The sequence below is a fragment of the Emydura macquarii genome, unplaced genomic scaffold, assembly GCF_026122565.2.
Source record: "Emydura macquarii macquarii isolate MOO-44397 ecotype Brisbane River unplaced genomic scaffold, CSIRO-AGI_Emac_v2 contig_1348, whole genome shotgun sequence".
NCBI lineage: Eukaryota > Metazoa > Chordata > Testudines > Chelidae > Emydura > Emydura macquarii.
In genome coordinates, this window is record NW_027131485.1 from 11,092,167 (window position 1) to 11,114,330 (window position 22,164).

General features: G+C 45.2%; 1 protein-coding gene across 5 annotated transcripts; it reads left to right on the forward strand.

Annotated features, from left to right (window-relative positions):
* Nucleotides 1-466: 466 nt before the first annotated feature.
* HMOX2 (heme oxygenase 2) lies at nucleotides 467-20,804 on the forward strand. Of its 5 annotated transcripts, none has more exons than XM_067551133.1 (7): nucleotides 467-615; nucleotides 6,311-6,449; nucleotides 7,105-7,240; nucleotides 10,749-10,866; nucleotides 12,769-13,260; nucleotides 19,494-19,614; nucleotides 19,705-20,804. In XM_067551133.1, the coding sequence occupies exons 3-7, from the start codon at nucleotides 7,152-7,154 to the stop codon at nucleotides 19,830-19,832; spliced, it is 948 nt and encodes a 315-aa protein (XP_067407234.1). In that variant the 5' UTR covers nucleotides 467-615; nucleotides 6,311-6,449; nucleotides 7,105-7,151; the 3' UTR covers nucleotides 19,833-20,804. The 5 variants fall into 5 exon arrangements, with proteins under 5 accessions (XP_067407234.1, XP_067407238.1, XP_067407235.1 ...); XM_067551137.1 differs by having other exon boundaries at nucleotides 468-615; nucleotides 19,708-20,804; XM_067551134.1 differs by lacking the exon at nucleotides 467-615 and adding an exon at nucleotides 687-706.
* The last annotated feature ends 1,360 nt before the right edge of the window (nucleotides 20,805-22,164 follow it).

Genomic DNA, 22,164 nt, shown 5'->3' on the forward strand with positions numbered 1-22,164 from the left:
AATAGGGAAAGAAAAGGATAAAGAATATTTAGATAAGTAGATGTACTCGAGTTGGCAGGGCCTGATGACATTCATCCTCGGGTACTTAACGAACTAGCTGAAACAATCTCAGAGCTGTCAGCAGTTATCTTGGAGAACCCCAGGAGGACAAGAGAGGGCCCAGAGGAGATAGTGCCAAACCAAGCTAATTTCCTTTTCTGGCAGGTTTACTGGCCTAGTGCATGAGGAGAAGCAGTAGGGCTCAGCCAGCAGGGGTAAAGCCTGATCTGTTTAGATACAGGACCAGACACCCACCCACGGCTAAAAGCCCTTTCGAGGGGGGGGTAAATGGAAGGCCTGAGACCCAGAAGCTGAGGGCGGGGTAAATGGGAGGGGGCCTTTGTATGCGTGTGTGTGGCGGGGGGAGGGAAATGGGACCTATATAAAGGGGTGGGGACTGTTACGTCAGGGTTCCCGTCACGTCAGCCCAGCTCAGCGCTGAATTACTTATGAGAGGGCTGCTGGCCCGCGTGCTCATGAATAAGTAATCACCCCTGACAGGCCTGCTCTGTCCCACCCCTTCCGCCAGGCTGCGGCGCTGAGGCTGAGCGATCGGTTGGGCGGGTGCTGCTGCGGGTGAGTGAGTGGGGGTTGGGATTGGCCCAGCGGGGACGCGGGCCCGCAAGGAGCGTTTCCCGGCCGGGTCGGCGCCGCCTCCCGCCTCAGGGTGAAGCTGGTGCCCTGCCCGGTGCCGGCCGCGCGGTCCCAGCCCTGGCTTGTTCGCAGCCGAGCTGGCCGCGGCCAAGGGACTGGCGCGCACGGGGGCGCGGGCCTGGGTTTCGGGTGGCAGGGTGCGGGGAGCCGGAGCTGTACGCGGGGGCCTGGAGCTTCAGCCGCTGTGCTCGCTGCCGGGCGCCGCCTTTGTCTGGGGAACGGGAGAGGGCGGGCGCCTTGGGGCCGGGGGGTGGTTCTTGGTCCCTGGTCCCGGTGGGCAGACGGGGGCGTGGGGCGCTGGCCCCGGGGAGCCGTGTCTATGGCAATGGGCGCTGAGCCGGGAGCCGCTGTCCGTGCCTGGCGGGAAGCAGTGGCTCAGCCGGCGGCAGAGGTCTCCGCGGTCCCTCACCGCCTCTAGATATTTGCCCGGTTTTACACGTGGAAAGCACTGACCGAGTCCCTGCAAACTGAAATGTCACACAGTGACTTTTGTGTACTGCGCTATATGCTGTATCCCTGATGCGGGGCGGGGGAGAAATACAGTATTTTTATATACTGTAGTATGGAGAAATATACGATATTTCTCAACCTGGAGGTTTATAATTGTATGGTAGAAATGAGAAAGCAATCTCTCAGTAATAGTGTGCTGTGACACCTTTGTATTTTTATGTATGATTTTGTAAGCAAGTAGTTTTTAAGTGAGGTGAAACAGGGAACACAAGACAACTCAGCCTCTTGAAAGGGGTACAGTAGTGTTGAGAACTCCTGGGTTAAAGGCCTTGTCTTTGAACCTCATCTCCTCCAAGCAGAGGGAGGGTAGGAGGAGACTTTGACAGGCGATCTGCCAGTGTAAGAGCAAATCCCTCCAGTCTGACAGAGATGCATGCCTGGGGCTGGATAGCACTATCTGCTTGTGGTTTAAAGCCCTGTGTCATCCTGTCACATTCCAATGGCTGAAGTCTCTTCTTGTGCCCAGGATTAGGCACAGCTTTTCCTGCCTCCTTGTTAATAGGAGTTTCTGGGAGTATGAGGAAACACTTTTCTTGCACTCATCTTTGGGATGCTTCTGCTTCTATCTCCATCTCCTGTCACACTGGTTGTCTAGTTGTGGTTTCTGGAAGTGTACTGTTTTTCTCTTCGTTCTCTAGTTCTTAGTCACTGACTGTATATGATGAGTCTGCCATGGTCACTGGCTGTCAAGGAATGCCCTCCTCATTATCATTATTGCTTAAATCATTCCCATTAGAAACACAATAGGGCACATGCATAATCTGAAACTAAGAATAGAAAGGGTTTAATTTTACTTGTGTGACTAAAAGTATGGGACAAATCTCACTACTATATGTCTGGATCTGGGCACAAGAGGAGCTGATATACTCATCGCTGCTACTGTATGTAATAAAGTTTTGATGCCATTCAGTTTCCTGTGAACTACAGAGTTAGTGTCAAAGGGTTACGGGGGAGGATCTTGTACTTCGGCTTCAGTAAAATGAAAAGACTATTGTGTACATTTTTATATGCATGTTACATCTTAACTTAAAAGTCCCTGTGCAACAACACCCATCACTATGTTTACATGGGACCTCGCAACTTAGTACTGAGTTAAATGGATTTTATTGAATATTAGGTTTGCCTTACTAGGTGATATGGGTTTTGGACTGCAAATCTGACAAGTAGGGGAGGACGTTCATGGAGATTTAAAAAAAATGTAAACGTGTGGAAAACGCTAAATCCGTATAATGTCATTTCCCCTCATGTCCATCCGGGTAAAGGAAAGTGATATTTTGCTCTCTTCCAGCTGAGTTTGTCAAGGATTTTAAATGCAGGATAAATGTGCTCTTGGATGACTGTGAATGTCAGCATTTTCTGATCAAACTGCAAAACCCACTTCAACCCAGCCTTCCCATAATAACTCAACACAGAAGTCTCATCTTAGTTAACTAAAGGAAAGAGTTAAATATCTCTGTATACTCTAATTTTTGTGAAGCAGTTGGATTCCACTGTGATAAGTGCTATGTAAGAACCTGAATTTGGGCAACTGTGGGCAATATGGTAGAAGTCCTCGGACAACGTTTTGCTACTCCAGTCTTAAAATTCCTCAGTTTCTATTAGAGCTGGTGTTTCCAGTCCAAGAAGACAGTGGATAGTGCTTGGCTGACTTCACTTTTCTGTTAATTTCTGTCATGATCATATTGTTCCAAACAGTAAATTGACCTTCAAAGTGCATGTCCTGAAATGCAGCCCATAGCTGTCCCTTCAGTTCTAAGCCTTTGTATCTCAGTGAGAAGCAACAGCTGCTGGGCAGTTTATATTTTATTTTTAAGAAGACTGCAACATTTTAAGCAGTGGCTTAAACAAAGGGCCAGGAATCAGCAGCTCCCGAGTTCCAATTCCTGTTCTGACACACACTTGTGATATGGCCTTTGGCAACCTCTCTTCCTCCTGTAAAATGAGTATAATACTTGCTAACCTCACAGGGGTGTTGAGAAGACAGGTTAGTTGACTTTGTAAAGTGCCATATCACTGCAAGTAGAAATGCCCAGAAAACACACTGCCTTTGCATTGCATAAATGAGTCAAATTATTTTATATTTTTTATCTTTCTCTGTAAACAGTTATAAAAATGTGCTACCCACGAAACTGAGCCAATCGGAGCAGAGGCAGCAGGGCACTAGAAATGTATTTAATCTGCTAGCCATGGTAATCCATTAACAAGATACAAACAGTGCATTGCTCTTTTCTACATACCTTATTTCTGGAAATCACTCGGGGCCTAGCAACAGCACTCTTCTCACTGCAATGAAATTGGTTGGTACAACAGACAGTGCTAGGCCTAGTTAAATTTCTAACATGACAGTGCATCAAACATTAACGAGGACAGCTTAAGCAGTGGTTAATTAATCCAGTAAACCATAGTTTGTGGCCTAGCAGCAACAGATATTTTCCTACAGTAAATGGCAAAAAACTGCTGCTGGGAATTTAGTTTATTCAATGGGGTTAACCTTCTGGTGTCAAGTCAAACCACAGTTTACAAAATAGACACAAGAAGCCACTGCTAGATAAATCCAGTTGCTAAGAGCCTTTATCAAACCATATTACTGTGGTTTATCTCATGCAGTTCCTCTTTGCCTGTCTTTGCTTTCATCTATTCTCGTTCAGTTTGCTTCCCTTTACACTAAGGATTTTGCTCGGTGTATTTCTTGTTTGGTTGGTTTTTTTAAACTCTGTGGTATCTTTGAGTGAATGGAAGTGGTGCCGGAGCACCTCTGTGCTCTCTGAATGCTGCTCCTGTCTTTTTGAAGAGCACTGTGCAATTTGGAGGCCTGTTTTGTTAGCATTATTTTGTGGTCCTATGACCCATTTCTCTTCCCTACCAGATGTGCTGCATTGCAGGGGGAAAGGCTTTACTCCCCTGCCAAGCTGCCTGCCTAAATGGCTTAAATGGTGTAATTTACTGCAGTGCCAGAGACGCTCTGCTTCCATGGTTTCATCCATATCAAGGGCAGTTCTAGGTCTGTATCGGTGTTGACATACTATGTCACCAGAAGTCTAGCTTTTCTGGGGGACATAAACCTCTCCTGAACTTTTTGCATGATATGGGCTTGGTTGCAAGTTTCTGACTTTAAAATCTGAATTTTAAAATAGTGGAGCAGGGACTAGAGCAAGTTAAACGATTAAATCAAATCATGGCTGAGATCTCAGCTTTAAGGAAGCAGTATGCAGGCGAGGCTGACCTACTATTGTCTCTATGCATGTGGCTAGAGCAGGAGACATTCTGTTCCCATCCCCATTTTGGCCAGACTTTCTCTGTGACCTTGGGCAAGTCACTTAACCTCTCTGCCTCAGTTCCCTCTTGTAAAGTGAGGTTAATACCATCTTAGAGCAGGCATATTTGCTGTGTTGGAATTGGGGAGGTGCTCAAAGAAAGGGAATGAGGAAAATAAGGACATAGTTGCAGAGACAAAGCTTTCCAAGCTCTGACTGGCATTACTCTGTCCAACAGAAAAGCTATAAAGTAAGCATTATGACTGTTTCCAGGAGGAATGAAGGTTTGGGGCACTGCCTGCCATGTGGGAGGATTGGTAACAGAGGTACAGGACTGTCACCTCTAAGTCAGAAATTTGACTCCCCCTCAGTTTGTCAGTGACAAACTTACCATATGAAGGGTGTTGGCAACCTGTATGAAATGAGATGCTGGGTCTTAGTGCAGTTCCCAGTAGGCAGGTGTCTTCAGCATAATAGTTATCACAATTTGGGGCAGTTGGCATTCTTAGCAGAGGCCAAAGATTGTAGGAATCGTAATGGTGGTCACTGTGGGTATGTCTGCACTGTAATTAGCCACCTGCAACTAGCCCTTGCCACCTGACTCAGGGTCACAGGGCTCGGACTAAGGGGATGTTTAATTGCGGTGTAGACGTTTGTGCTTGGGCTGGACCCTCCCACCTCACAGGGTCCTACAGCCTGGGTGCCAGCCCGAGCCCAAACATCTACAGTGAGTCAGCTGGCACAGGCCAGCCATGGGTTTTAATGGCAGTGTAGACGTACCCTGAAAATGCTGGTGCCTCCAGGTTTGGGCGAGGCACATCATATCATGCAGGGCTGGCTTGCCCAGCTATTGCTTGTGCTGTACGTGTTGTGTGAATCACTTATGGATTCAGTCTTCAGGGCATTCCATCTGGAACCTCTTGCTTGAACAAAATTTACTAAAACTTTTTTTTTGGTGGGGGGAGGAAGGTAGGATAGTTACTGGAAGGCTGAAGGAGAGAGTTAGGAAACCAGAGGTCAGTAATAGAAAGGGCAGTTAATTTATAATTGATACATCCTTTTTGTGTGTGTGCTCCGAGTGGGAGCTGGGGACTGACCTGCCAATTCTGGCTTCACATTAACTACCTTGGCGTGTTCTCCAGTCTTATCTCGTTTACTGTTTTCTCAGCCTCAGAACATAGACATATAGGATTAAAACAAGCTTAAGGTGAGCGGTGACCTATATATCTGGCTCATAGTGAGGTGACTGGAGACACAGCATAAGAGGATAAATTGTTTCTGGTCAGCCAGTGTTTAGCACAGATGCTTTCTAAATAATAATCACGGAGCTTTGTCTGTGCCCAGCTGCTTTCTGGCATTATTTGTGAGCTCTGCCATCTTCTACTCTTAACTTAGTGGTGATTAGTGTCTATCAGCTAATTATTTTATTCCACCATTTTGCAGATGGGGGAAAACAGAGGCCAAGTGGTTTACCCAAGGTGTCAGTGAGTCAGAGCTGGTAATAAAAGCCAGATATTTGGCTCCTAGACCTAAATATTGCATCTATTGTGCTGCATACTACTTTTATTTCAGACTTTTCCAAACAGTTTTCTTTTAAATCTGTTGAGTAATTGGGATCCATTAGTTGGCAGAGTCCATGCTGGAACAGAAGTATTAAAGGAAAGGAAATAAAAATGTTTCATCTGCATAGGAGTTTTGCTTTGTCAATGTTCTTTGGATAGAAGGGACAGCTGTCCTGGAAAGCCAGGCTAGTGAACCCTGCCCCTGCTTTTGTGAAAAGAACTGTGCAATCTGGAGGCCTGTTTTGCTAGCATTGTTCTGCGGTCCCATGAACCATTTCTTTTCCTTTCCAGATGTGCTGCTTTGCAGAGGGAGAGGCTTTGTTACTTCCCTGCCAAGCTATCTGCCTTTGTGGCTTAGCTGGTGTGCTGCAGTGCTAGTAGGAGAGAGAAGAGGCTGCACGTTGCTGCTGAAACACGTCAGTGTGTAGCGGTAAGTGAGCAGATTGCAACTCGGATCCCAGAAACTAAAGGCTGAAAAAGGTCTGTTGGGGAGGGGCATTTCCCCTCCTTCCCCAGGTCAGTCACTCTGCTCTTAATCATGCTTTTCTGGTGGAAAAGAATTGTTTTGCTCACAGTATCATCATGCAGGCTGCTGAAATACAGGTCTTCTAGTCTGCTCAACTGATCCAGGGAACCTGAGTGGGAAGCCTAACTTGGATTGCTTGTTGCTGAGTCACGGGTGTCTTTCATACACAAGGTTATAGTTTATTAGTATGTGAGCTGCTTTGTTATGCACTGTATATAACTCTGAGCTGAGGTTGTAGAGCTGCAGGAAGGGATACAAGGCTCTTTGTTTTCTAAGGCATAGTTGTTTTCTAAGGTATAAACAGGTAAGATTGTGTTAATGCTGTATATCCTTGAGTGCACAGAGGGAGAATGCCAAGTGCATAGCTCTGTCGACCGACTCTGCATATGTTTGAGTGAGTTACGGCTTGCTTAGCTCAAGGAATTGCAGCTTTTGGTGCCTTCCCTCCACCTCCAACCCTTATTCAGGTGCCATCTCTTTTATTCAAGTCAAGTTTTACCTCTTCAGTCACTTTAAGTGTTGCTGAAATAGCTGCATGATAAACTCTGTTTCCGAACAGGACTGGAAAGGTGAGGAAAACGTTAGGAAGATCCGGGCTGTGGAGAGATGCCGTCTGATGTAACTGAAACGTCTGAAGGGGTAGATGAAGCAGAGAATGTCCGCTATGAGGAAACAGAAGAGGATGACAACGTCCGGTGAGTCCTGTGTGGCCCTCCTGGCTAGTAAGAGTGGGGTTTAGTTGCTTGGTTAGAACACTTTGTTTCCTAGAAGGATATCCAGGCAGGTAGGTCCCAGGCAGGAATGTAGGGCTTGCTGTCCTCTCTCCCACTTTCAGTAATGTCGGAACACTTTAAAAAATTCCACCTGTATTCAGAAGAGAAGGGTATCCATAAATGGGTGAAGTGAAGGGCTAGCAATGAGGATGTATTTAGATGTGAATATATAATCCAGCCCATCTCCCTGGAGCCAGCACATTTATTTCCTACAGTACACTTTTTAGTGTGTTTTCCTGTCCAATTTCAACTGACAAGAGTTAATAGGGTTTCTGCCACTTACTGCGAGATTCTTCCACAGCCTAATTGCTCTGCCAAGAAATAATTCCTTATATTCAGACTGAGATTTTTCCTTGTATATTTTGGAGTGCAATAATTTATCCCTCCTGAATCATAGGGCAGTTCAAAAGTCTTGTGCATTCCTGGGGTGAAGCAGCTTCAAAGCTGAACTCTTTCATTAAGGATCCACCAACAGATGCTGTGACTTGCTTAAGTGCATGTATTTCTTCACCAAAAACCCTCTAGTGAGGTGAAAATGCAGCTCACATCCATAAAAAGGAGAATTTTAACTTTAAGACCATCAGTGTTCTCAGCAGATACAACACACGCAGTCCCTGCCCCAGAGAGCTTACTCTAAAAGATGTAGATACAATCAGATGCACTAGGTGACCCAGAAAGAGTCTTTCACAGTCTCCCTTACAGAACATTTGGGCTGGAGAGTGCATATGAGTAGTATTTGTGGGGCTACATGGAAGAAATGGATCTTTAAAAGAGGGATTTGAATGAGAAGGTGAGAGCATGGCATGGCACGGCACACTGGGATTGAGAGGCTGCTCCATGAGTTGGAAGCATGGAAGACATAGAAGGAAGTGAATGTGGTGATGAGGCTGGAATTGATGCTGGGGTGGAGGAGTGTTGTACCATCTCCTATTGAGCAGTTCATTAGAGTGGATCAAAACTGACTTTAAAAACTGATTTTTTTAAACAATTTAAATTCACTTTTCATTTTAAAAGTGACTCTAGTTAACATTATTACAACCAGTGTTAATGCTTAAATAGCCTATGGTCTAATTTAAAGGATTGTAGTAAATACAAAAACAATATTCAAGCAGTACATGTTTGCTGCTGAACTTTTAAAGAAAATCAAGCTATAGAACCGGTGAGAGTCACTCACTAAGCACTTGGAACCAGCTTTTTGCAGTGTGGTTGTAGCTGTGTTGGTCCCAGGATATTAAAGACACAAGATAGATGAGGCAATATCTTTATTTGGATCAGCTTCTGTTTGAGGTTAGGCTCAAAACACAGGAATGTTGATTACATTGCATTCATCTTGTGGGTTGGGAAGGTTTTAATTGGCATGGGTTGGATGACATCCTTAGCATTTGTTCCAGATCAGTTATCCAGGTCATCCCAAACAACTGCTAGGCAAAACTGTATGCATCACACCTTATAGTTTTGTCTAAGAAGTGGGAGAAACAATTTAAGAAATACGTAATAGTGTTTCGACATTTTTATATCATGCACCTACAGAGCTAGGTTCCTTATTAACCATACACCTTGAAAGGAAAGAACTTTTAGAAACCTGTTAAATCATTGAAATCTGCAATCCCAAGGCACTAGTGCCAGAAACAAAGAAGTCTTGTATCAGTGGGAAGGAGGAGTCCCAGTTTCCTAGCGGTGATGGATGGGTCACAAGCTGAGGGACTTGGCACTGGTTCCCGATTGAATTGTGTTTGTCCTGCATCACAGGGTAATATAACTGAGACAATTCCAACAACTGGGAATAGGAACAAACATTTCAAGCAGGTTGTATTTTAATAACTGAAGCAACTCAGAGGTTTGGCATATTAATAGTCCTGAGTGAGATTGGATTAGAGGGCAATGTGCAGATGAGGCTGTCAAATATGATCACAGAGAGATCACCACCCATGTGGTGAAGGGCTGGGTTTCTGTTCTGAGACTACTGTGAAAGTTCACAATAGGGGGAATTTGTGCAAAAAAAGTCAGTTTTAATGACTCAGTATTTAGGTGTCTGAATGTGGTGAATGGACTTCTTAGCCTCTCTAAAATGAATGAGACTCCAGTATTCCTCCCTGTCACACACTCAAGGCACAACCAGACTCTGCAGTTACTGGTGGGGAAAGGGAGATTGTTGCTGGAATGTAGATTCACACTATTCTAGCTCAGTAGTTTATTCAGTATCTCTTATGAGCTGCTATCACCTTTGTGCTTGATCTTACTCCCTTAGCATTGTCAGATGCATTTCTGTTGCATCTGTGGTAAACACAGATAATGACTTTCTGGGACAGTCCTGGGGTGGATGTGCCTGTTGCCTGTTTCAGAGGCTGACATAGTGGGACTGGATGTTAAAAGCAACCCGAAATATTAACAGGACTAGTGTAATGTCATCACACTGTGGTGCTTGTTCTTCAGCATATTTTGTACGATGGTGTTTGTACTGCCATGCTGACAGCATGACGATGTGGTGTCACAGTCTTATCTCAGACGCAACATTTTAAGAGACCATGCTAGTGGTGTCCAAGCCTCACTTATTGTGGGCCCCAACAACACAAGTTTATTTAGTACCTTTCAGATAAACTGTATCCCTGAAGCTTTAGAGTAAAATCATAGCAAAGAATGACTTTTCCACTTAGATGTAGACGGTGGTGGTGATTTCAGCTGAGATTTTAAATGAGATGGAGAGGTAATAAGATGGAGAGGACCATGGAGACTGTCTTTTTAGAAGGCAGAAACTACACATTGGAAGAAAGTTCTTGCACCATCAGTTGCAAGATACATGAAGATACTTGGGGCTAATAAGCAGGGAAGGACATTGAAGACAAGGACCATCAGACCGTCTGGAGCAAGCACTTGGGGACTGGGAAACTGGATCCTGAAATGGGACTAAGGGAGAACTGATTCAGGAATGGCAGGTTCAGCCTTCCTGTGTTATGCAAAGGCTAGACTAGTTACAACCAGTTTTTCCCCTCTCAGAAGGCTATATTAGTGTATTTCCACAGAAACACTGAAGAGCAATAACCACTTCTGAAGCTACAGTGCATACAAACCTAAGGGTATAGAAACCATCTCCAGCTGGGAAATTACTAGCTGAGCACAAGAGACCTTGAGGCCGCATTTTGAGCCAGAGAATAATTCTGTCTTGAGCTGGATGTCAATTAGTGCTAATGGAAAAGGCACAGATGGCATCTTCCTGTGGTCTGCCACCAGCAAATAGGAATTCACAATTTCCACCAGGTCTAATGCAGAACTGGCCTAAAACACAAACAGCTGCATTGGTCTAATATATGGGCCTAGCCCTGTGTAGTTAAAAGTTGCTCTTCTTGGTACTTCTAAGACCTACAGAGTCTTCCTGGGATTCCTTGGGCATGTTCCCAGTCTTATGCCCTTTGTGAATTTCTCTTCTTCACAGTCCCACTGACCTCTCAGAGTTGCTGAAGGAGGGGACCAAAGAGTCTCATGATCGTGCAGAGAACACTCAGTTTGTCAAAGACTTCCTGAAAGGACGGATCAAGAAGGAGCTCTTTAAGGTTTGCACGTTCTACCTCTTCTTCTACCTTGCTTCCTTAACAGCATGTGTGACGAGTCCTCTGGCTGTAGAGAGTTGGAAGTTCTATGCCAAATTGGAGACATGACATGCTATTATTATTAGAGGAAGGATGGCCCACTGGTTAGGGCACTCTGGAGACTCAGGTTAAATTCCCTGCTCCACTACAAACTTCCTGTGTGACCATGGGCAATTTGCTTAGCCTCTGTGCCCCAGTTCCCAGGCTGTAAAATGGGGATAATATTTCCCTACATCACAGACTGTGAAGCACTTTGAAATCTACTGATGACAAGGGCTATATAAGAGCCAGGCAACGTTGTTAAAACCCAATCAAAAACATTGTTTTATATTGTGGGGGTGGATTTTTAGTTGGCATGAACAAACTAAATCAAACCAAACTGCTGGAAACCTGACTCAACTGGAAGTGCCACTGTGTCTAATGCTTCAGAGAATCCAGCGCAGTGCCTCACTCCCAGAGTTAGCTGCACCTGGGAGTGCTACAAAATTGGCATGTTTAGCAATTTGGGTTGGGAATCAGCTTAATGTTGCTCCACAGCACCCTCTGCTGGCTGGTCTGGAACAGAATTAATGGAGAGCTAAGGCAGTCTGTCCCGACCCACCAGGACCACACAACCAGGGTTGCAAGAAAGTTCTAGATGGATTGTATGCCTGGTACAGAGGATAGGCCCCCGGGAGGGGTTGTAAAGTGAGCTTGCCTCATACATATCCAGCAGCTGCTCATGTCCTGAGGGGCTGGGCCTGCCTCCCTGCTCTGGGTGTTGTGACCTGGTGCACAGCATCGTAGCCCCACTTGAGTTTGGCTCAGCCGCCCCCATCATCATGACTGCATCTGGAAGCCCCTTAACTTCCTGCCTCAGGTCTATAAATACCAGTGCAGTTGAAGTTTTCAGAAAGTATTGGGAATTATGTAAGCTTTTATACTAAGGTGTTTTCTCTGTAGTTTTAATTGCCAGGCCCTGGTGGGCAGAACAGAGCATTCGGTACTGATCTATGAACATTGTCGTTTGATCATAATGGTCTGCACATCTAAATAGTGCCCTCCATTAGAGGGGCTTAACGCAGTCATGAATTAACCCTCTCTACGCCTCTTAGGTAGGATGTGTTGTCCCCATTTTACAGGTAGGTATTGAGGCATAGGGGTTCAGTGACTTGGCTAAGGCGACGCAGCAAGTCCATAATGGACCTGGCAGTAGAACCTAGAATTCTGGGCTCCCGGTCCAGGGCTTTGAGGGGATATCTGTTCTCCATTACAGAAATCTGAGGAAGAGAAGATTTCTCAGTGCATTTCATCTGTGTCCTGTCAGCCCCTGCAGGATTGTCCCTGCAGTCTTATGCCTGGATGTGTCCCAAGCAAAGGGACTTCACCATTTCCTTTTTAAGATTCCTCTACAGCCTAACAGATAATGTGCTGAGAAGAGTGGTCTGATGGCATGTGATTATTGGGAGGAATGCATGGTTCAGTACAGCAGAGCCTCAGAGTTAATGAACACCTTCGGAATGGAGGTTGTTCCTAACTCTGAAATGTTCGTAACTCTGAACAGATCATTATGGTTGTTCGTTCAAAAGTTTACAATGAACATTGACTTAATACAGCTTTGAAACTTTACTATGCAGAAGAAAAATGCTGCTTTCCCTTTATTTGTAGTAGTTTATGTTTAACATGTTGCTGTACTATATTTGCTCTGTTTTTTTGTCGCTGCTGCTGCTTGATTGTATACTTCCAGTTCCAAATGAGGTGTGGGCTTGACTGGTCAGTTTGTAATTCTGGTGTTTGTAACTCTGAGGTTCTACGGTATATAATCTGTCTAAATATGTCATTCTTTCCAGCAAATGGTCCCTCACATACATTGTGCTTTGCTCCTAGTTGGCTACTGTGGCACTTTACTTCACATACTCTGCCCTGGAAGAGGAAATGGACTGCAACAAGGACAACCCTGCATTTGCCCCTTTGTACTTCCCTCTAGAGCTTCATCGAAAAGAGGCATTGGCTAAAGACATGGAGTATTTCTATGGAGAAAACTGGAAAGAGAAGATTCAGTGTTCAGAGGCAACTAGGCATTACGTAGACAGAATCCATCATGTTGGGCAGTATGAGCCAGAGCTGCTGGTAGCCCATGCCTACACACGGTACATGGGGGACTTGTCAGGGGGCCAGGTACTCAAAAAGGTGGCCCAGAGGGCCCTGAAGCTGCCCAGTACTGGGGAAGGGACACAGTTCTATGCGTTCGATAACATTTCCAATGCGCAGCAGTTCAAGCAGTTCTACAGGGCCAGGATAAATGCCCTGGACTTGGACAAGAAAACCAAAGAGAGGATTGTGGAGGAAGCCAATCAGGCATTTGAGTTCAACATGCAGGTACCATGCATCCCCAAATGCTTGTAATTGCCGTACTTAACTAGGCTGCACTGCTTTCATCTTCTACCTGGCTTAGATGGAGTGTTAATGTTCCTGATAATGCAGGACTGATGGCATTGGCTAAATCCAGGTGTAGTGCAAGCAAGGGAAGGAGGAAAGAGCAGAGCCATAAGCCTTTTAAACAGGAAGTGCAAACTGGAGCTGATGTCTCCACGGAGGACATGTAGCGCACTACCATGCTAGGGCCCAAATCTTTGTTGCAGCCTCTAGAAGTTATTGTAATACCAGTAATTATTAAAGCATGCTTTAAATATTCATTCAGGTAACAGGGAGAAACCAGGCCTCCTCCTATGGGGAAAACACAAGAAACTTATCTGAACCTAATCCTAACCTTTGGAGTGCCAAGGAAGCATTTAGTATACAATACATTCAGTTAATTCAGGGGCTGACTTGATGGTTTAGAAGGATCCTGAGGGCTGTTCTGTATTTGAATAAAACAGAGCAGATTACAGCTATTGTACCTCTTTAATCTGAAGGTGTAACCCAGAGACTAAACATTCCAGCAGGCAATGTGTCATCAGGACTACACAACCAGGGGTGCTAGAACAATTTTTATAATGGGCGTGCTGAGAGCCATTGAACCAAACTGTAAACCCTGTATATAATGGAAACCACTTCAAACCGGAGGTGCAGAGCACCCCCTGCACCGCTAGTTCCAGGACTTATGTATACAACCTGCTTTGACTCCCTATGAATCAGATGGTAGAGTACAAGAGTTTGATGCTACAGGTTCTACCTGATTTGGCCTCTGTGCACTTAAGTGTTGTTTTTTATTTAGATGGACTATATGGGCCAAAGGGGTTAACACAGTAGTTCCCAACCTTTTTGGCTCAAGGGCCACAGATACCATTTTTACAATCCCGAAGGGCCACCAGTCTCTGCCAGCAGCCCCCCACCCCGCTGCAGCAAGACGGAAGGAATTCAATGAGGACCTCCTCGCTGATCTCTCATCCCCATGGCTGCAGCAGGGAAACCGCATGCATCCTGTAACTTTATGTGCTCCACCTGGGTACCTAGGCAGTGGCTCCCTTCTGCAGCCAGGGAGAGAGAGAGAGCAGTGCTCCCATTCCTGTAGCGCCAGCAGGGACCCCAGCGCCTATGGACCAGGTGGAGCACTTTGCCGTGCTCCCTGCTACAGCCAAGAGGACAGGAAAGCTGATCTCCTGCACCCTTGGCTGCAGCAAGAAGCCTGCATGGGTCTTGTAGCCCCACGGCAACGTGCTTCGCCTGGGTCCTTAGGCAGCGGCTCCCTTCTGCAGCCAGAGGGAGGGAAGCGACAGGCCACTTTGAAAGACCCCCCTGCCCCCACACTGAGTTCTGCGCCTTCCTTCCTCCATTCCGCTCACAGGGAGCCAGCCCAGCTGCCACTCCCTTCTGCCATCCAGTTTAAACAGTTAACCTTTTACATCCCTAGTCAGACCTCTCTCAGGATCGGGATGACAAAGGCCCAGGGTCCCAGGAGATAATGGGGGTGGCCCCATAGTAGTGAAGCTCACTCTAATAGGCAATTTTTTCTCCCCAAAGTCTTTCTTTAAGGACCCACAAAGGGAGTGGTGAGTGTTATAGCCTATCCTATAATGATTTTGTTCACCAATTAAGCCTAGTCTTTGACACCTCAATTTTGGTTCACTGATTTCTGGTTCTATGATTGTTTAGCAAGCATGATCTTAACAGTCTTTGAATTATATCAGTAGGCCTTTTCATTTGGATTAATTCAACCGTCTCCCCCCCCGCGTTCATGTCTTTTCTCATCAACACTCACTTCTTCCAGTTGAGCTCACAGTTGGGGTAAATTTGTAGGTACAGTTCTCCCAGCAGCGCCCTTCTATCCTGTTGACCATGCTGGGTTGGACCTTTTACACATTTTTAATGAAACTATTTGAGCCTCCTCTCCAAGCTTCATGCCAAGCAGCAGGATGTATTGAGTGTATGTATTGGGAAAGGCTTTTCAGTCCAGAGCCTGAAGGGAAAGGAGCAGGAGAGTCTGGTGGTCTCAAGCCCCCTGTGTGTAATCTGTCAGTACTCAAGGCTAGTTTGAGTTGCTTATACACTTCATTGACATGTCCCAACTTTTCCTCTCGACTCTTAGGAAGGGCCTGGAAACTCTGCTGGGGAAAGCAATATTCTCATCTGTGGGGAGTAGAATTCTGCCCTCCTCTGCAGTGTCTTATCTGGGATTCTGGCTTGTTTTATTCCTGTAACAGTAGCTCCCACAAAATGTTTGGTGCTGTGCAGACATTTCACCTTCCGTGAAACCCTGTAAGATGAAGAGGAAAGATCTCTTGAATCTCTCACTTGCAAATGGGGCAGAGTTCTAGGCTGTAAAATTCCCATGGCCCAGCCAGCTCCTGAGAAATCTATTTTAAGCTGGGCTGTAAATGGAACAGATCTCTCTAAACTGACACTTGCCCTCCTTGAGAGTAAACAGGAGTAGGGATACTATGACTCTAATTGCGTATGTGGATTTCACAAGACACACTAGAGAACAATCAGTGCTGTTGTAACAGTCAGCTGTTGGCACATCTCCTGTATTTGTTTCTCAGGGACCTGTAAGCACAGATGGTCCCCAGTAGGCATTCATGTTTGTTTTTAGGACTGCAGTGTATTTTTAGGACTGCACTGTATGTAAATAGAATCATAGGACTGGAAGGGACCTTCAGAGGTCTTTTAATCCAGTCCCCTGCATTCAAGGTGGGACCAAGCATTATTTAGAAGACTGTTCCTGACAGGTGTTTGTCTAACCTGCTGTTAAAAATCAACAATGACGGAGATTCCACAACCTCCCTAGACAATTTATTCCAGCACTTAACTACCCTGACAGTTAGGAATTTTTTCCTAATGTCCAACCTAAACCATCCTTGCTGCAATTTAAACTCATTGTTTCTTGTCCTTTCCTCAGAGGTTAAGGAGAACAATTTTTCCTCCCTCCTCGTAACAACCTTTTATGTACTTTTGAAAACTGTTTTTCATGTCCCTTTTCAGTCTTGTCTTCAGACTAAACAAACCCAATATTTTTTCAATCTTCCCTCATAGGTCATATTTTCTAGTCCTTTAATCATTTTTGTTGCTCTTCTCTGGACTTTTCTCCAGTTTGTCCATATCTTTCCTGAAATGTGGTGCCCAGAACTGGACACAATACCCCAGTTGAGGGAGTCGAGCGGAAGAACTACTGCTCGTGTATTGCTTACAAGACTCTGCTAATACATCCCAGAATGATGTTTGCTTTTTTTGCAACAGTGTGACACTGTTGACTCATATTTAGCTTGTGATCCATGGTGACCCCTAGATCCCTTTCTGCAGTACTCCTTCCTAGGCAGTCATTTCCCATTTTGTATGTGTGCAACTGATTGTTCCTTCCTAAGTGGAGTACTTTGCATTTGTCCTCATTGAATTTCATTCTATTTACTTCAGACCATTTCTCCATTTGTCCAGATCATTTTGAATTTTAATCCTATCCTCCAAAGCACTTGCAACCCCTCCCAACTTAGTATCATCTGCAAACTTTATAAGTGTACTCTTTATGCTATTATCCAAATCATTGATGAAGCTATTGAACAGAACCAGACCCAGAACCGATCCTTGTGGGATCCCACTTGATATGCCTTTCCAGCTTGACTGTGAACCTCTGATGATTACTCTCTGGGAATGGTTTTCCAACCAGTTATGAACCCACCTTATCGTAGCTCCATCTAGGTTATTTCCCTAGTGTGTTTATGAGAAAATCATGCAAGACCATATCAAAAGCCTTACTAAAGTCAAGATATACCACATCTACCGCTTCCCCCCCATCCACAAGACTTGTTACCTTGTCAAAGAAAGCCACCAGGTTTGACATGATTTGTTCTTGACAAATCCATACTGACTGTTACTTATCACCTTATTATCTTCTTGGTGTTTTCAAATTGATTGCTTAATTATTTGCTCCATTATCTTTCCAGGTACTGAAGTTAATCTGACTGGTCTGTAATTCCCCATGTTGTTCTTATTCTTTTTATAGATTGGCACTATAGTTGCCTTTTTCCAGTCCTCTGGAATATCTCTGGTCTTCCATGACTTTTTAAAGATAATTGCTAATGTCTCAGATATGTCCTCAGTCAGCTCCTTGAGTATTATAGGATGTATTGCATCAGGCCCTGGTGACTTGATGACATCTAACTTGTCTAAGTAATTTTTAACTTGTTCTTTCCCTATTTTAGCTTCTGATCCTACCTCACTGGTATTCATTAAGTTAGATATCCAATTGCTACTAAACTTTTTGGTGGCAGAAGTATTAAATTTTTTTTCCCATTTCCACATTTTCTGTTACTGTTTCTTCCCTCCCCAGTGCCATCCCCCACACCCATTAAGTAATGGGCCTACCCTGTCCTTAATTTTCCTCTTGCTTCCAATGTATTTGTAGAATGTTTCTTGTTACCCTTTGTGTCTAACTAATTTAATCTCATTTTGTGCCTTGGCCTTTCTAATTTTGTCCCTACATACTTGTGTTATATTCAGCCTTGTAATTGGACCTACTTTCCACTTTGTGTAGGATTTTTTTGGCTTTCAGGTCATTGAAGATTGCATGGTTAAGCCAGGGGTGGTCTCTTGCCATACTTCCTGTCTTTCCTACGCAATGGGATAGTTTGCTGTTGTGCCCTTAATAACGTCTCTTTGAATAACTGTCAACTTTCTTGAACTGTTTTTCCCCATAGACTTGCTTCCCATGGGATCTTACCTATAACTCCCTGAGTTTGCTAAAGTCTGCCGTCTTGAAACCCCTTATCTTTATTGTGCCGGTTTCTCTCCAACCATTCCTTAGAATCATGAACTCTACCATTTCATGATCACTTCCACCCAAATTGTCTTCCACTTTCAAATTCTCAACTAGTTCCTCCCTATTTGTCAAAATCAAATCTAAAACAGTCTCTCCTCTAGTAGCTTTCTCCACCTTCTGAAATAAAAAGTTGTCTCCAATATATTCTAAGATTCTTGTTTGATAATCTGTGCCATGCTATGTTATTTTCCCAGTAGATATCTGGGTAGTTGAAATCCCCCATCTTCACAAATGGGTGTTGGGGGGAGAAGAAGGGCCAGGGTCCCCTCACAATAACGCTCTGGAACTGACCATGTGGGATGTGCCGGCTTCCTGGTGATCCCTGCTGGATGTTCCAGAAAGAGGGGAAATAACCCTAGATACTTGTGGATATGACTCTTGGCTGAGAGAGGGGGATGGGATCTCTTTCTAACCTGTAGGATTTAAAGACCCCCTGATTTCAGTACAAGAGAGCCAGCAAGCTGTCCCTCCAGTTTCACTGGGCTCAAAGTCTGCTATGTGCGTTGTTGGGGATGGTGTGTCATGTAAAATCCATACAAACCACAAAATCACTTGTACCCTAGACAATGTTGCAGGTGCCAGCTGTTCAGAGGACCTATCCTATTTTTCAGTCCTGCATGAAGCTGATCTGTTTAATGAGTAACAGGGATGGAGCAAGCTCCATAATAGCATTTTAGCAGAGAACTCACACAACATCAAACCACTTGAACATTAGACAGCCTCTAAGTGTATGGAGTTGCAATCTTCATTTACTGAATATTGAACTAAAAATAAACCCTAGTACTCTGTTCAAGGGTTTGGTTCTAGTCTGAAAAGTCTACTGAAAATGGCCCCCACTCTCCAAGTACACCGAGTTGGGAAGAGGTAATTTGATTATATCATTTGCCCCAGCTCCGGAGAAGTGGGCTGAAGTATACTGGCTTGGTTATCAACAAAAACTCCACTGCAGTATCTTTATTGCTCATGTGTTCAAGACAGGAGCCCAGCTTTAACAAACACTTGAGCTCCAGGCTGAGTTTGCAGGGCTGGTAGCTAGGAAAAAACAGCTAAGGCTTTCAGAAGTGACTGGATTTTGTTTTCTGGGGTGTCCAATTTCTGAGAAGATGGGTGCTCAGCATGTTCTGAAGACTCAGGCCCCTTTACGATGTCAAGTCGGGCACCCAAATTACCAGGTACTTCTGAAAAGGCTGGTCAGCGGTGCTTGTTAGCTGAGCGAATTTGATCTGGAAACTGAGAATAATAAATGTGAGATGACACTTAAGAGTTGAACCGCACTGGAGTGAAATTTAAGAGAAGGGGCTGTGCAGGGCTGTTTGCTCTTGGTTGACTCATTTTCACTTGGCTGCATTTTCCCTGGCAGGTATTTGATGAATTGGACAAAATTGGTGCATTGTTAACAGAGGAAGCCCAAGATGGAGGGTTGCCGGTGCATGATGGAAAAGGAGACCTGCGCAAGTGCCCATACTATGCCGCACAACGAGGTGGGTTTTCTTTGAATACAGATACCCCAGAAATGCAGGTTTATACAAGATGAATGTAATACAGCTAACAGTGTTTTCTGCCCTTCCCAGCAGGCAAGGGAGACCCTGTCTGCCCATGGCACGTTGCCATGGCCATGCTCAAGCAGCCCACCATGCAGTTTGTCCTTGCAGCTTGCATTGCTTTGGCAGCAGGCGTTGCAGCTTGGTACGTGATGTGATGGATCGACACTAGCTGGCATTATCCCGTGGTGAAACAAGAAGATGCACACAAACTTTTTGGGACCACTCCTCTGCCAACAGTGGAGTTTTAAAATGCAAGATTTAAGTAAACAATAAACTGGAATCTGCAGTGAATGCTGAGGACTATTTAACTCAAAGAGTGAGTGGTACCACACCTCATAATTTATATAATTACCCAGCAGGGTTCTGAGCTAGTAACTTAGTGCAGGAATTGTAGTCTAGTTCCACAACTGATGCTTAGAGCCAAAATCTATATTGACCTGGTGAGGGTTCTAAGGGAGGGGTTGGCTTTAGAGCCAGGTATTGTCCCTTTCTAGACTACTGGTGTTTTCTCCCCAGCTGTTTGCTGAAGTATTCCTTGCCCCTTCCAGCAGAGCATGGTTCCCTACCTGCTGAAGAGGCACTTCAGCCTATGACACTGGGTCAGAGCATTCAGCGCTGGCTCAAATCAGAAATTGCACTTTGTCCTCCATAAGGGGAAGGTGGTGTGGAATTAGAAGTACTCCAGAAACAACTCTATCTCTGATGCTGTGGCACAACCAGTTTCCCCAAAGGCAGAATAATTTGCTGTTCATGTTACAATGTCCCTAGGCTCAAAACCAGTTTTATAAATTAGGGCCCTTTTGCCCTGGCATGCAGCAGTTGCTGAGCAAATAGTTTCTCACAGGCTGCAGGAGCAAGTCCTTGTATATAATAAAGGTTAACAGTTTACTTTTCATGTAACTTACATTGTGATCGAGCCTTTGACACAATAAAGTTTATACTCTGTCTCTGAAGTCTTCATTAGGAAGTTTTTCTTCATGCAGACTGGAGCCCAGCCCTGAGCACTTCATTGCAAATGGGCTCTTATGGTCAGTTCACCTCTGTGGGAAGGGATGCCAGGTTGTAGGGGGTGCGTGTATTCATAGCATGGAATTCAGCGAGGTGGTGCTGTTTGGTCCTGATTATAACTGTATGCGATGTGATGAACCCTTAACCTTCCACTTGCTCCTTTCAACCAGCTCTCCAACTTTCTCTTGGGCACTCTGCGTTTGCCAGACTAGCTTTGATTTTTGGCACTAGAGCTACCTCAAACTGGAATTGCTGCATGTAAAAGTGTGAAATTCTTTCCTGCCTGAGGCCCTGTCCAAGCTGGTGCCGGGTAGGGTTTTTGGAGGGCTCTTCCAGGATGTGAATCATACCTGGTTAATGAAAGAAACTGACCATCATACTGCCCAGGCTGTAGATGAATATATCTTTTTTTCCAATAGCTTTCATAGGCAATTTTCTGTCTTTGTTGGAGAGAGAACTGAGGCTGATTGATGTGTTATCCTCCCAAACCACCTGGGATAGGAGCCCTGATCCTACTTGGTTTTCACTAGAGGGGTTTGTACCATTGAACACTCGGCAGAAAAGGTTGTGCCACTGTGCCTTTACACCCAGCCAATGGGGCACTCTGAACTCCTCTAGGGCCCAGCTGCAGCCAGGTCAGTGCTTGGGGGCAGAGGCTGTTCCTGGCAGCCTGACTTGTGATGAGCTCCATGGATGGCCCATGTTGGGGAAACAGTGTGCTTGCCTGCCTCCAAAGCACTGTTTACCAGCACCAGTACAAAGCTTTGCCCCCTCATGTAAGGCAGTTGGAGGGCTGAGGGGTTGGGAGGTGCTGTAGGCAAAGCAACTGCCCCCTGCTGTGCTTTGCTGGACCCAGGGAGCTGTTGTGGGGTTTTTCTGCCAAAGTTAGCAAATCTTGTTGTTTATGGGGACAAAGCAGCCCTGGCACATAAGGTGGGTTAATGCTTACTGCCCTCCCTGTAAGCTGTGGGCCTGCATTTCAGAATCCACCCAGCTCTGGGGGCTTGATGATCTCATCAAGTCTGTATGAAAACTGCCTTTTTCTTATAAGTGCTACCCCTCTGCAGAAGAGATGCCTGATGGGCCCTGGCACTGCTGCCTATCCCTGTATTATGGCTAATGGCACTTGTCCTGACAGTAGGATGGGAGTGCTGATGACTGGACATCTTTTATGCCTTGGGCTTGTCAGCCTCTTTGAAACTCAGGAGAGGTGCAGCTCACCTTTCGGGGGGGCACATACAGGATGTGGTAGGTTGGAGCTTACATGGGAAGAGCCTCCTGCAGTGCCATGGCTACATCCAGCTGCATGTTACCACCCCTGCTCTGCCTTGTTTCAAAGAGGCTGACAAGCACAAGGCATAAAAGGATGTCCCAGTCATCAGAGCTTAACTGCTTCCATCTCCCCACCAACAGCTGTGGTAGGGCCAGGTCCTCTGCAGTCACTGTTGAGGCAGAGTTTATTATCCCATCTCCTAGAGC

What these genes read in the sequence shown, in the direction of transcription:
- HMOX2 (XM_067551133.1), top strand. Translation starts at nt 7,152, where the DNA reads ATGCCGTCTGATGTAACTGAAACGTCTGAAGGGGTAGATGAAGCAGAG. An exon ending in GAAGAGGATGACAACGTCCG is followed by an intron (nt 7,241 to 10,748) that starts GTGAGTCCTGTG and finishes TCTTCTTCACAG; the next exon opens with TCCCACTGACCTCTCAGAGT. An exon ending in TCAAGAAGGAGCTCTTTAAG is followed by an intron (nt 10,867 to 12,768) that starts GTTTGCACGTTC and finishes CTTTGCTCCTAG; the next exon opens with TTGGCTACTGTGGCACTTTA.